The 14,798-nt window shown below is 45.4% G+C and overlaps 1 protein-coding gene across 1 annotated transcript in view; it reads left to right on the top strand.

The window, feature by feature from the left end:
- The window catches only part of RANBP10 (RAN binding protein 10), a 161,586-nt gene that overhangs the window by 120,625 nt on the left and 26,163 nt on the right, over positions 1–14,798 (top strand). The window contains 1 exon segment of the mRNA XM_075073672.1: positions 13,636–13,658. Coding sequence (XP_074929773.1) covers positions 13,636–13,658 — 23 coding nt within the window.

Below are 14,798 nucleotides of genomic sequence, written 5' to 3'. Positions count from 1 at the left end.
CTAGTGGGCGGGCATTCACACACCAGGCTTTTATTAAGCAGCGCACATGCGACCAGGGCTTGCTAACAGAGTTTCACAAGGGACTTTGGAGGGAGTGGGAAGGGGGGCTTCCTTGTTGGTCTATCTTCCCTTAACTATAAACAAACGACATTCAAAAACTATTGCCTTTAAACAACCAGTTCTTAACTTAGGAGACAATGGCAGGCAGAAGCCGAGCTGCAGATGGGTATCCAGTTTATTGCGTGAGCATACATGTATGTGTACCTGCCCTTGAGCGTGGTGGCATGGTGCAGTCGTTGAGAGCTCCTGGCCCTCAGAACCACGTACAGACTTTGAGCCAGATGGTGGAACTGGGAGGCTATAGGAAGCAGAAGGGTATGTTGGTGAGCTTTCCGACTTTAGAATGTCCACCTCTGGTCAGACAGCACTGCCACTGATTAAGGAAGATAGAAGCCAGGGACGCAGAGCCGTCAATGGGTAGTAAGGGGAAACTTCCCATAGTGGTGTTCCTTCCAGGATGGTGCTGGGTTGCTCTCTCAGCTGAGTCATCCTCTGGGGAGAGAACTCATTGCTAGGAAAGGAGATTTAGATAATGAGATTCGATCATTAGAACAGACAGATAGCTGGTTTGTGATGACTGAGACCGTATGTGATTGCCTGCTGTGTCAAGGTTTGCGGATCTCTGAGGCTCTACGACTTACTCGTAGTGCTGGGAGGAGCCAAGTGTCTGGGTACATGTAGGTACCAATGACATAGGGGAAGGGTAGAGAATGATCCTGGAGACCAAATTTAGGTCTAGGAAGGACTGAATCCCGACCTCTATGTTGGCCTGTCTCCAGAAATGGCTCCCAGTCCCAACACAGGGCCAGGTACAGGCAGAAGCCCTCAGAGTATCAATCGGGATGAGACAATGCGCTAGAAGGAGGCGTTTACGCTTTCTACTTAGGAACTGGGGGAAAACTCTTGGGATGGGGGGCTATAAGGAAAGATGGGCTCCACCGTAAACAAAGTGGAATTCAGACTGCACTTAACGTTAAAAAGGATTGCAGAGCAGTTTTAAACTAGGAGATGGGGAAGCCGATTGCTGCAGAAGCATGTGGATCGACACAGAATTCTTCTTAGGGAGAGTGTCTATTGTATAGAGAATTCCAGATTATAGCAGGAGCAGGGATGGAGAAGAATAATTTAAGGGTCAGATCAGGATGATAACAGTCACATAAAAAAAGAATCTGATCATCAGAAAGGGACAATAAATAACAGGGACACAGTTTTAAGGTGCTTGTACACAAATGCTAGAAGTCTAAATTAATAAGGATGGGTTGAACTAGAGTGCCTGGTGTAAAAGGGATTGTATAAGTCAGTCATACAGAACCTGGTGGACTGAGAGCCTCAATGGCGACACAAATCATCCGGGTACAAAAATTCGGAAGGAAGAAATAGGTTGGCGTGGGCTGGGTGGACACTAATATGTGAAAAAAAATGTAGATTCAATAAAGTCAAACATCTTAAATCAATCCACATAATTCCATAGAATCTCTCGGATAAAATTTCATGCTCTAAAAAACATATAACATTATTATCGACCACCTGACCAGGACAGTGCATTTGTGATGGAATGCTAATGAGAAAATTAGAGGAGGCTATCAAACATTAAGACCAATGAATGTGGAATTTGCAATTTCCCCACATATTACTGCGACCATTTCATTTCAAGATGGAAATGCAGCACTCTCAATACTTTACCCTAACTCTTTCATGGAGCAGCAGCTCTGGTCACGGAAGCCCACAAGGGAGACTGCAACTCCGATTTATCCTTGGAGTGGACGCTCAAGAGACTCGGTACCAAGAAACTTTTATAGCAGGATTGCTTGGATTACTGACCATATATATAGCATCTCAACATGCTGGGAGATCTCAACAATCCCACACACTGTGCAATTTAATTTCATAAAGGGGGCAAACGTATGCAAAACTGAAGAGGCGTTATCGTAAGACAAGAAGTCTTAAAAGTACAGTGACTGAAGGGCGAAATCCCTTGCAGCGTGCTATGGGTGCTTTTTCAACCACCATAATAGAGGTCCAACTTCAATTATACCCCAAATTAAGAAAAACAGTAAAAAAACTAAAAAGAGCCACGTGGATCTTAACAACAGTAAAGAAGCATGAAGATAAAAAGATTCCTTTGAAAAGTGGAAGTCATATCTAGTGATGGTAATATAGAAAGAGCATAAAAACACTCCAAATGAAGTGCAAGAGTATAATTAAGAAAAAGCAAGAGAAGTTTGAAGAACAGCTAAACCAACAACTCCAAAAAGGTCAATAACTAAAGATGCTATAATTAGGATAAGTCATTTGGTGAGAGAAACTAATAGATTCTTAGCTTCAGTGCTTCAAAGCTGAGGATTTAGGATATCCCAAACCTGCAGTCGGCTTTTTGTACGGTGACAAAACTGAGAAACGTCACAGATTGAAAGTGTCACTAGAGAAGATTTTTGAATTAACTGATAAACTCAACATTAAACCATCACACGACCAAGATGGCATTCACCTAAGAGTTCTGAACAGAACTCAAATTGTGAAGCAGCAGAACTATTAATAGATTTGTAACCTGTCCTTTAAATCGGCTTCGGTACCGTGCTTGTACCAATAAAAACCTGCAAGTCTTATTAAAGGGACCAAGACATCTTGTCACATTCTATTGCAACTACTCCAATAAAATCCGTAACAGCAACAACTTGTTGGCTACTTGTATGTCCATGATTACCTTCATTACCTTATAATATGTATAATATACTTATCCTATCAACTACGTATTGCATTATATATTATATTACTATTTATATCATTCACTTCACACAATCATTCAACAAGTTCTAGTAGAATTATAGTTAATAGCTAAAGTTGCTTGCTGACAAATACGGACAGGTACCTGATACACAAGGCGGAGCGAGTGCCGGGTCAGTGCACCTGATGCTCTGGTGGCTGGCATTAAACATACCCCCGTCTACACTACGCAGTTAAACGATTTTAACCGCGTTAATCATTTTCAACGCATGACACCCGTCCACACTACACTGTAAATCGATTTAAAGGCTCTTTAAATCGATTTCTGTACTCCATCAAAACCACAGGAGTTACCCTAAATCGATTTACTACATCGAATATATGTAGTGATGGACAGAAATCGAAGTACTGCCTCGGGAGGTATCCCACAGAGCACCACTGGCCACTCTGGTCAGCAGTCAGAACTCCGATGCACTGCCAGGGTAACAGAAAAAGCCCCACGGACTTTATGACTTCTATTTCCGTTTTGGCCAGCGTGGACTCGGATGAGCACAAAAGTAACAATGAACAGTCTACTGAGAAAAAAAGAAGAGCTCCAGCTGGACCACAGAAGACGGGATACTGGATCTATCGCTAAAATGGGTAAGGATTCAGTGCTTACCAGAACTCCTTCGTCAAGCGAAATGAGAAAATATTTTGAAAGATTTCCAAAGTCTATGAGTGTAAGGACCAGGACTCAGTGCAGGCAGAATTTTAAAGTGAAAGAGCGTGAGCATATACCCAGGAAAACCAGAGAGGCACAACGGGAAGGTCTTGGAGCAGCTTCGAAAACATTGCCGCTTCTATGCTGAGCATGCATGCCAAATTTTGCGGGTGCATGCGCAACCAGTAACCCCATTCCCGGCGTGGATTCAGAGGTCAGGTTTAATATCACCGTGGGCTCGAGATTCTGGGGATTGGGGTATGAGGGGGAAAGCGGAAGCGAAGAGAGGAACGTGATTGTACTAGCCACACGCTCTCAATTACCACACAGCCAGGAGCTTTTTGAGAGCACAGTAAGTTAAACTCCCAGCCCAGCCAAGTCCAAATTTCCAGACACTGAAGCCACTGGAAGGAACCTTCTGTGAGGTAACATTTGTAAGTATCAATTCATGGTTTAACACAGAGTTTTAATGATTATCTCACAGACTTATATCTCATTGTAACCTGGTTGAATTACAGGGATTTTTCTTTTGTTAGGGGCAAAAATGGCATTTTCCTACTGTTGCGCCTACTTCATACCTGCCTTATCTGAGGTGGGGGAGGGAAGCGCTGCGCTGTGGCTTCTCTGGCGAGCAAGCAATACTTCCAGCTACTAGACACCTTGGAGTGGGGGAGGGAAGGCTGCCGCTGGGCTTCTCGCTTCTCTGTTGCGAGCATGGAATCTTCCCAGCTACTAGACACGCCTTTGAGGTGGGGTTAAGGCTCAGCCAATTACCAGAGGCTTCTAGCTTTCAAACCTTCCTTTGAAGTTCACAGCCTCCAACTGCCAGCCACAGCACACAGTCCTTCAAACAACCAAACAAACAGACTGACAAACACAAGCTCAGCACACAGCGAGTAACCCCCAAACACAAACAAACACACACTGCAGACAGTCACTTACGCCATAGATGCTGTATTTGCTCCTCCTTCACCTGGAGAACTCCCTTGCGAAACTCCCTGTTAGCAGCCCCTCTTTGCAAAGCTCCCTGGTCGCTTGTGCATGGCTTTATTTTTTTTTCCCGTAGCATTCTCCTCAGTGTGACACACATAGAAATGTGTGGCAGAGTGCTTTCACTAGCTTTCCTTCCTGCATCCCTGCTGGATGTTTCCTAGCTCGCCAGTGCTCCTTCTTGAATGTGGACAGGTGTTTCTGCATTGTATAGCTAGCTAGCATCTCTGATGCTTGGAAGCTCATTAGTTGTTGGATTTTTTTTCCACATTTTGGAGCACTTCAGAGATTAATAATGGTTGTGATAGTGGTAAGAAAAGACCTGTTTGATCATACAGTCCATCCTCCACCAGGACAGGATCTAGTTTCCACAGAGAGGCTATCCTGTATTGAACTGGTCTGCTCTGCATTTTAGCCAGAAAGCTGAGAGGCACAGCTTCTGAGTAAGTGAAGGAGCACTGTATGAGACCATCACACTCTAAAGTACATTGAAGCAAAGAGGCTGTTTCATTCAGTGCACGGAGTAAGCGTAGCATGAAGGGGTTCATACTGGGTCGCACAACTTGGTTAAAGATCTGCTCTTGAAATTGTGATTGCAGATTCCTTTCCTGTGTTACAATGGAGAAGTCAATATTACTGCCATCACTTGCTCAGACTAGCCTTTGGAGGGTTGAGGTGAATTTCACAGCAGTTCTGCCTTGTGCTCTGGAATTAATTTACCTCGTTACTTCATTAAGTTGTGCCCCAAATTGCCTGGCATCCAGGTTAGAGAGTGGTGATGCTCCATTTTTTCTGCATTCCAGAAGGAATCTGCAGAAATCATAAGCTTTTGTGCAGTGAAGAATATCCACAGAAGACCTTTCTGATGGCAGAAATCCTGGCATTTACGTTATTAAAAATGACTTTTTAAAAGTTCCTAATATTTAGACATTAGGGAAGATGGTAACACTTTGGCCATAAACATCTCTAAATTATATCCTGTTGCACTTTTCTTCAGTCTAAATGGACAGGGAAAGAAATCAGTACATTCTTTTCAGCATCTGATAAAATAAACCACGAAGCAGTGACAAAGCAGCAGCGTTTACATAATTCCTTCAAAATTATTTGTCAAAGGAAGAGTCCTGTTCATTGAACTGTCTGAAGTCCTGTGGATGGACACAGATAGCAGATGTCTTCTGTTTTGAATCTTCAGTGCCCTTTCCTGTGTTGTACATATGTGTTTCCAAATTTATTTTTAGAAGAACAGTTGTCTCTAATCTCACGCTCACCATGAGAGAAAGGAATTAGCTCGTTTATTCCTGTCAGGTAATGTTTGAGAAACTTGGGTGTGACATACATCACTAATCTACTGCATGTCTTTACACAGAACATACTTCCATAGGTTTTTAATGGATACCTGAGAAATGTTGAATCTAGCTAAAATAGTTTTCCAGTACAAAAAAAGTACAACAGTTTTTAACTGTATATTTGTCAATTCACATTCTCAGGCTGCAATAGGTTCCAGAAGCCATGTGTTCCCTACTGATCGCAACCCCTCTGAATCCACCAGAAGAGCTCTGTATAAGCTTCAAAGCTGGTGTGTCTCACCAACAAAAGTTGGTCCAATAAAAACCATATTGGGAAAGAAAGCTACTAGAGCCTCCCCTGAGATAGTGCTTGGGGTGTGCTACAGACTGCCGGGATCTGATATGGTTATGGACAGAGACCTCTTTAATGTTTTTAAGGAAGTAAACACTAATGGGAATTGTGTGATCATGGGAGACTTTAACTTCCCAGATATTGACTGGAGGACAGGTGCTAGTAACAATAATAGTGCTCAGATTTTTCTGGATGCGAGAGCTGATAACTTCTTCACCAAGTAGCTGAACCAACAAGAGGGGACGCCATGTTAGATTTGGTTTTGGTGAGTAGTGAGGACCTCATAGAAGAAATGGTTGTAGGGGACAACCTTGGTTCGAGTGATCATGAGCTAATTCAGTTCAAACTAGATGAAAGGATAAACAAAAATAGATCTGGGACTAGGGTTTTTGATTTCAGAAGGGCTAACTTTAAAGAATTAAGGAAATTAGTTAGGGAAGTGGATTGGACACTGATAAGACTTGGTGATGATAATTGGGACTCATAAAAGGCGGAGAAGGCGCAGGAATTACTTCCAAGTCTAATTGCAGAAACTGGCAGAGCCTGGATCCCAAAAAGGGGGAAAAACATCTAGGCAGGAGTTGTGACCCAACTGGATAGCAGCATCTCAGAGAGGTGATTAAGAAAAAGCAGAAAGACTACAAGGAGGGAAGAGGCGGGATAGCAAGGAAAGTACTTTAGTGAAGGTAGACAGATAGGAGTTAAAAGTGAGAAAGCTAAAAGTCATTGGAGTTGCCTGCAAAGGAATTAAAACCAATAGTAAAAGATTCTCATAGCCATATAAATAAGAAGAAAAAACAAAGAAAGAAGAAGTGGGACTAGCGTTAACACTGAGGATGGTAGTGAGGTAAGGAAATCTAGGCATGGCCCTAATATCTAAACAATACTTTGTCTCAGTCTTTAATAAGGCTAATGAGGAGCTAGCAGATGATGGAAGGAGTGACAAATGGGAATAGCTATGGAGTAATATTATCCATCATCCGAGTAGAAACCGAACTTGAAACATATGGGACAAAAAGAAATCGGGCGGCCAGATAATCTTCATCCAAAATATTAAAGAAATCGCACGATGAAATGTAATGCCCTCCATTAGCAGAGATTTTAATGATTCAGTAAACTCAGGGTGTAGCTTACGACTGAGAATTGCTAACAAGTTCTCATTTTTAAGAAAGGGGAAAAAAGGTGCTCTGAGTACTATAGGCCTGTAGTTGACATCTGTAGTACTGTCAGGTCTTAGAAAATTTTTGAGAGTACGAAAGTATTAAGGACATTGAGCAATGGATATGCGAAAAATGACAACATGTTTTACAAAATGTAGAGTCACTTGCTGAAGGATTCTCTGCAGCTTGAGGTCTTCAAACCACAATTTGAGGACTTCAGTAACTCAGACATAGGTTAGGGGTTTGTTATAGAAGTGGATGGGTGAGATTCTGTGTCTGGCATTGTGCAGGAGGTCAGACTAGATGATCATAATGATCCCTTCTGAACTTAAAGTCTGAGTCTATAAAGAGATTACCTCCCCTACCTTGTTTGTAGGATTCTTTCATGGCCTGCAAAAATGGGGGCTAGTTTCCTCCTGTTGAAGTTTAATGAAATTCTGCTTTCTCATAGCCACCATTTTATTTGATCATTGGCGAAGTGGTTCTGTCCCCTAATGTAATGACTGCTTGACTTTCCATTACACCCTGCAGCAAGCCACACCATAACTAAATGGTTTATTAGCCTGTGTTGGAAGTGCTGGCTTTGTCATGGGAGGGCAGCATCCCTGAAAGAGAAATGACTGCGTCAGTGCTGGTGAAAGGTGGTGTTATGCAGAGGCAGTGTGCTTTGTGCCTATGTGCCAGTGAACTCCCCTTCTGACCAGAAGAGACTCTCTCTGCTGGCAAGGGGGATATCTCAGTCTCTGCCCAGTTCAGTCCTTGGGATCTCTGCTGAGATTGTCATGGTGGCGTTTGTGATATCAGAACTGTTCACTTGGAGCTGCGCTGACACATGCACATATTGTATCCAGACCACTGAACAGTTATCAGATGTTAATGACTTGGCCAGTACTTCCCTGGCTTGGATGTGAACCACTGACTTACAGGAGAGACACTTTGCATTCTCTTCCTAAGCTGTCCAGTCTGGAGTCACCACCGCCTTCCTAAAACGGGCTTTTGAGCTATCTCCAGGCGCTTGAATTGCTGCAGGGAGGCGGAATAGAGTTGTTTTTTTATCCAGATGAAGAGTTAAGGAGCTGTTGGTCTTTTTAATTTCTGCTAATGACCTTGTGGTGTCTGGACTATGACTGGGCTCTATTTAAGCAGTGTTCTGGCTGTTTGAAACAATAAAACTGACTGAGAGGTTCCCACCGCCTCCCACACATGTGCACTAGTCAGTACTGCAGCATGATCCAGAGAGTTTTACTGAGATTATAAAATGGAATGCTGCTGAAGTAGCATCTTCCATAGTTACACTGGGGTTAGTATTTCCTTGTTCAGGATGTGGAGCATAATACCATTTTTTGTTGAGAAACCTGAGCTATGTCCTGTGTTGTAGCAGAATTTGAGCAGAGATCTGGCTACCTCTAGAGAAGAATGGCTGTGATGCAACCCTGCTTCAAAGAGGAAAAGGCTCTCAGTTTAATTGCAGGGACTGTAAATTTCCTCCTCTGTGCTCACCTTGCTTCATGGGGCAGCTGGCTCCCTGCACTGCAAATGTGATGGCTGCAGGCGCCCAGGGGGAGAGCTGCACTCCACCCACAGAAGCTTGAAGGATGCCTGCTGCGGAGCTGGGCTGCAGAACCCCTTCTGCTGCTGTGGTGGCTAGATCAGCAGGTTAATTTCCTTTTGTTGTAAGGGTGGGAACAAGCTCTCACCCAGCTGGCCAAACGAAATATGAAACTTAACCAATGTGGTGGACGGGAACCCCACAGAAAACAGTTTGATTGGTGAAGGATCTTTGAGTGGGGAGATGGTGGGAGAGCAATCCAGAAGGGTTGGTGGGGAGACAAGACAAGTGACCAGGAGGGGGAAATCCTTTGAAAATTTCCCCCAACTCTTTATTCCAGTGTATTCAGCATATTGAGCCATAGTTTTGTTGCCTTGGAATGAGGTTGCCTACTGGTAAGTAGCTCCAAACTGTGTGGTAGGTTAAATAACCTCATGGACCTATAAGCTGTTTAGCTGGTCATGATCCAAGACTTTCTCAACCCATTTGATCATGAATCTATGTTGCTTCCAATAGTGCACTTTTTAAAATTGCTGGAGCAAGTGTGCTCTGAATCACAATTCTGTATGAAAAGTAGAGAGGGAGAATGAATTGTCTCCAGTGGAGTCTGACTATATGGGCAGGTAGTGCACAGCAAACTGGGGTGTAAATCTACCATGCGCTAAAATGTCTATAGTGCACCTTGCTCTACCCCTGTTACAAACGGATCCGTGCACAGAACGGACATTTTAGTGCACTGTAGCAGGGTCCATGTGGCCAGCTGGTGGGTGTAGATTTACACCTTGCCTTGCCATGCACTCATGTATTTCACTGCAGAGTGGAGCTTTTTTCACACCTGGGGTCGAGAAGCAGCAGACTATGTAAAATATTCAGTGCACACTTGTTTCATCTGATCCCTAGGGAGCACTGCAATTCCTTGCCTGGGAAGGAGGCCTCAATGTAGTGTTTAGCATGTCAGGAATAATTAATAGTCTAAGCCTAAGAAAGCAGTGCTAGAAACCTCTTTCCCACCTGTCTTTACATCTGTCAATCTGATCTACTGTTAGTCAGCAGAAAGGCTAGTGGTGATCCCTGCAGTGATCATGACCCCAATCTCTTGCCTACCCTGATCCACTCTTCTGTACTTGCAGTTGGGCCTCTGTCGTCTTAGCAATGTGAATCTCCTCTCTGTAACACCCACAGTCCTTGGGCCTTCTGATAATCTCCTCTCTGTAACACCCCCAGCCCTTGGGCCTGGTGATGCTACTCCTACTCCGAGTCTGAGATGCATTCTAGGACTCGGTATTGCAGCCGAGGTGGTTGGGGCTGCTCCTGTGAGGAGTGAAGGAGCTCTTGGTTGCTGGTGTAGTGGCAGCACAGAGAGGCATACGCACGCCAGCTATAGAGCCCAAGAGAGAGATTAGGGGGTATCCAGCAATGAATAGCCTTGGAAGGGATTGTTTTACTCCTGGAGTTTTGTTAGTGGTGATTGGGGAAGAGTGTCCATGCATTTTGTCACTGCCCACATGCTCCGTGTGCAGGCAGGTAGGTGGAAACCAGCTGTTCTCCCAGATGCTGTAGTGTCCTTCAAGTCTAAGCGCTAGCGCGCAGGAGCGGCTCCAGGCATCAACGCAGCAAGCGCATGCCTGGGGCGGCAAGCTGTGGGGGGCGGGCTGCCGGTCGCTGTGAGGGCAGCACTCAGGCAGCCTTTGGCGGTGTCTCTGCGGGAGGTCTGCCAGTCCTGCAGTTTTGGTGGTAGGTACGACAAAAGTGCGAGACCAGCAGATGACTCACAGATGTGCCGTCGAATCTGCAGGACCAGCGGACCATGTGCAGAAACGCCGCCGAAGGCTCCCTGACTAGCTGTGGACGTTCCAAAGGGAGCTCATTCACAGCAAACAGTAGCTGTGTTTGTTTTTTAGATAAGCAGCCCTGGGAGCCCTGAGTTCACAACAAAACAAACAGAGGCATCACAACAAAACAGAGTGCTATCTTTACTTAAAAGCATTATGGGAAGCTTCCGGAGGTCCGTTACAGCGTAGTAAGATTAATCACTGTTTACACTGGCACCCCAGCACTGCAAGCAGTTCTCTTTATTCCTCTCGTGGAGGTGGAGTACATACAGCACTGTAGCCAGGGAGATAAAGCTCTGTATGTGCCTTGCCAGTGTGGATGGGGAGTGAGTTACAGCGCTGTAAAGCCACCACCGGTGCTGTAACTCTCAAGTGTAGCCAAGGCGTTAGGTTTACCTCCATGCTTGCCCACTAGCGGCGTATCCTGATGGTCCGTTAGCCAGAGTCTGCTTACCCCTGAATTATAGGGTCGGCTAATGAACGGGTCATAAAAATTTTCCATTTTTACTTATTCATCTTGGGGGGGGGGGGGGCGGTCGGCTTATAACCAAACCAGCTTATGATTGAGTATATACTGTAGTTCATATGTCTCATGATTCAGGAACATATAGTACAGATGCCTCATGCCCACCAGCCACCCCAGCCGTGGTCTCTGCTCTGGGAGTAGTGGTTACCCTGTCAGCCCTCCTGCATCTAGAAATGCCTTTTACATGTTCTGCTCCCCAGATAGCTTGGCTTGGTGACTTGGAGCTTTTGGTGGTGTTCAGAACCTGTGGCTGAATAATCTTCTCATCCTTGCCTTAGCATGGGTAACAGTAAAGGGCTCTTCAGTGTAGCACAGAAAAGTCTAACACTATTCAGTGGCTAGAAGCTGAAGCTAGATAAATTCAGACTGGAAATAAGATGTACATTTTTAACGGAGAGTAATTAGCCATTTCAGTCCCTGGAAATCAAGGAACAGGTCCCCAAGGAATCAATTCTGAAGCACGTGAGGAGAGGAAAGTGATCAGGAACAGTCAGTATGGATTCACCAAGGGCAAGTCATGCCTGACTAACCTCATTGCCTTCTGTGAGGAGATAACTGGGTCTGTGGATGAGGGGAAAGCAGTGGATGTGTTCTTTGACTTTAGCAAAGCTTTTGATACGGTCTCCCACAGTATTCTTGCCGGCAAGCTTAAGTATGGGTTGGATGAATGGACTATAAGGTGGATAGAAAGCTGGCTAGATTGTCTGGCTCAACGGGTAGTGATCAATGGCTCCGTGTCTAGTTGACATCCGGTTTCAAGCGGAGTGCGCCAAGGGTCGGTCCTGGGGCCGGTTTTCTTCAATATCTTCATTAATGATCTGGAGGATGGTGTGGGCTGCACCCTCAGCAAGTTTGCAGATGACACTAAACCGGGAGGCACAGTAGATACACTAGAGGGTAGGGATAGGATACAGAGGGACCTAGACAAATTAGATGATTGGGCCAAAATAAATCATATGAGGTTCAACAAGGACAAGTGCAGAGTCCTGCACTTAGGATGGAAGAATCCCATTCACTGCTACAGACTAGGGGACTGAGTGTAAGGCAGCAGTACTGAGAAAAAGGACCTTAAGGGGTTTAACAGTGGATGAGAAGCTGGATATGAGTCGGCAGTGTGCCCTTGTTCAAGAGGTACATGGCTTTTAGTGCTGTAGAAGTAGGGGCATTGCCTCCAGAATGGAGGGAGTTGATTATTTCCCCATCTATTCAACGTTGGCGAGGTCTCATTAGTATCTGTCTTAGTTTTGGGCCCCACACTACGAGAAGGATGTGCGAAAATTGGGAAAGAGTCCAGCGGATGGGCAACAAAAATGATTAGGGGGCTAGAGCACATGACTCGTGAGGAGAGACTGAGGGAACTGGGATTGTTTAGTCTGCAGAAGAGAAGAGTGAGGGGGGATTTGATAGCTGCTTTCAACTACCTGCAAGGGGGTTCCAAAGAGGATGGATCTAGACTGTTCTCAGTGGTAGCAGATGACAGAACAAGGAGTAAGGGTCTCAAGTTGCTGTGGGAGAGGTTTAGGTTGGATATTAGGAAAAACTTTTTCACTAGGAGGGTGGTGAAGCACTGGAATGGGTTACCTAGGGAGGTGGTGGAATCTCTTCCTTAGAGGTTTTTAAGGTCAGGCTAGACAAAGCCCTGACCGGGATGATTTAGTTGGGGATTGGTCCTGCTCTGAGCATGGGGTGGGACTTGATGACCCCCTGAGGCCTCTTCCAAGCCTGATAGTCTATGATTGGAACAACTTACTAAGAGTCGTGATGGAGTCTCCATCTGTGACAATTTTTAAATCAAGATGGATGTTGTTTTAAAAGATCTGCTCTGGGAATTATGTTGGGGAAGGTCTCTGGCCTGTGTTATATAGGAGGTCAGACTAGATAATCATGGTCCCTTCTGGCCTTGGAATATCTAGGAATGTGGAGCACTACCATTCTCTTCATTGCTGCATATCTGAGAAACTGCTTCTGACTCTAGCCCTGCCTTAGTGCAAGGCCCAGTCCCTGGGAATTGTACAGGGAGTTTAACGCTCAACTCCACAGCTCCAGCTGGAAAGGAGAGGTAGCCCCAGGCCAGGCCACAGCAATATTAAAGCACTACAGCTTCCAAATCAAAAATTTGTCTTGAACTGAAGCTAATTGACTTCTTAGTGGAGTCTTGCAGTGACGTGAGGGAGAAGCAAAGGAAAAAGGGGCTGCTTTTGTGAAGCTTATTGCACTAAAACTGATGGGGAAGAGTGTCTGAGAACACGCAGACTTCAACCCGAATCTTTGCCAAACCATAGGGTCAAAGGAAGATGGAGAGGGGGAAACTCTGTTAAATGACAGGTCGCTAAGTCCAGAGCCAGAGCTGAGATTTACTGAAATGTTGTAATGTTTCGTAGCATGTTAAGTCTGTAGGCGCATGTGGAGAAAAATCCTTTGTCTTTTTAATTCTAATATTTTTCCCCCCACAGGTATAGCCTTTACAGACCTCCCTGTAAGTACAACTGTTTTCAGTATTTTAACTAGGGATGCAAATGAAAGGGAGGGGGACAGTATGGGATGTGGGATGTCTTCTGTTTAATGCCATGTTAAAGGGGTAGCACGTGTTCCTAAATGCAGGGGCGGCTCCAGGCCCCAGGACGCCAAGCGCGTGCTTGGGGCGGCATGCCGCGGGGGGCGCTCTGCTGGTCGCCGGGAGGGCGGCAGGTGGCTGCGGTGGACCTTCCACAGGCGTGCCTGCGGAGGGTCCTGCGGCTTTGGCACGCCTGCAGGAGGTCCACCAGAGCTGCCTGCTGCCCTCCTGGCAACCGGCAGAGTGCCCCCTGCGGCATGCCGCCCTGCTTGGAGCCACGAAATGTCTAGAGCTGCCCCTGCCTAAATGATATGTTTCCCGTCTGCCTCTGTTGCATTGGGGTGAGAGTGCTCCTTTTTATGAGACTATACAGTCTTATCACCAGATGTGTGGTCGTTCACAAGATCCCCATTAAGAATAGTTACCTCTCCTGGAATTGCCGCATGAACTCCTGCTTTATTACACCTTAAATGGCTGTCTCCTAAGAGCAGCTTTGTCTGCAGGGAGCTCTGTGTGGTGTTCGCTTGAGGCTCAGCATATGACAATGCACTTTAGCATCTCAAGCCTTGTTAACAGAAAACACGCTTGTTTGGTGTTACTGCTTCTAAACTCCCCTTGCTCCCATCTGAACACTGCAGCAAAGGGTCTTTCTCTTTCCAAGGTAGCGATTAGGGATTGAGTGTCTGTGTCAGGAATGCTCATTTGTAGGTCCCTTTACTCTGCCATCAGCTCTGCTAGCTGTTGGCAAGCCCTGCACACACCCTCTATAACCAGCCATAGGCAATGCTGCTGCGAAGATGTGCTGAGCTCCACTCTCTTCTTGGCTCTGCCAGCCTGCAATGTGTCAAGCTGCTCTCAAATCAGGAGCTTCCACATGGCGTTGCACTTAGCTGCGCCAGAGACAGTGAAAAGTAGTTGGAGGATTATAAGAACATGACTGTCTCAACGATTGCAAAGGAGTCCAAACTTGCTGGGTATCCTACATGAGTCAAAATGTTCTGCTTGCTCCTTGAATATGCTGTTCATCTATAATGCTTCAAACATGCAGATCAGGAAGGAATT

Source organism: Chelonoidis abingdonii, chromosome 19 (genome assembly GCF_003597395.2).
Source record: "Chelonoidis abingdonii isolate Lonesome George chromosome 19, CheloAbing_2.0, whole genome shotgun sequence".
NCBI classification, from domain to species: domain Eukaryota; kingdom Metazoa; phylum Chordata; order Testudines; family Testudinidae; genus Chelonoidis; species Chelonoidis abingdonii.
The sequence above is the reverse complement of the archived record's forward strand: the minus strand, read 5'-3'. Positions and strand labels throughout refer to the sequence as shown.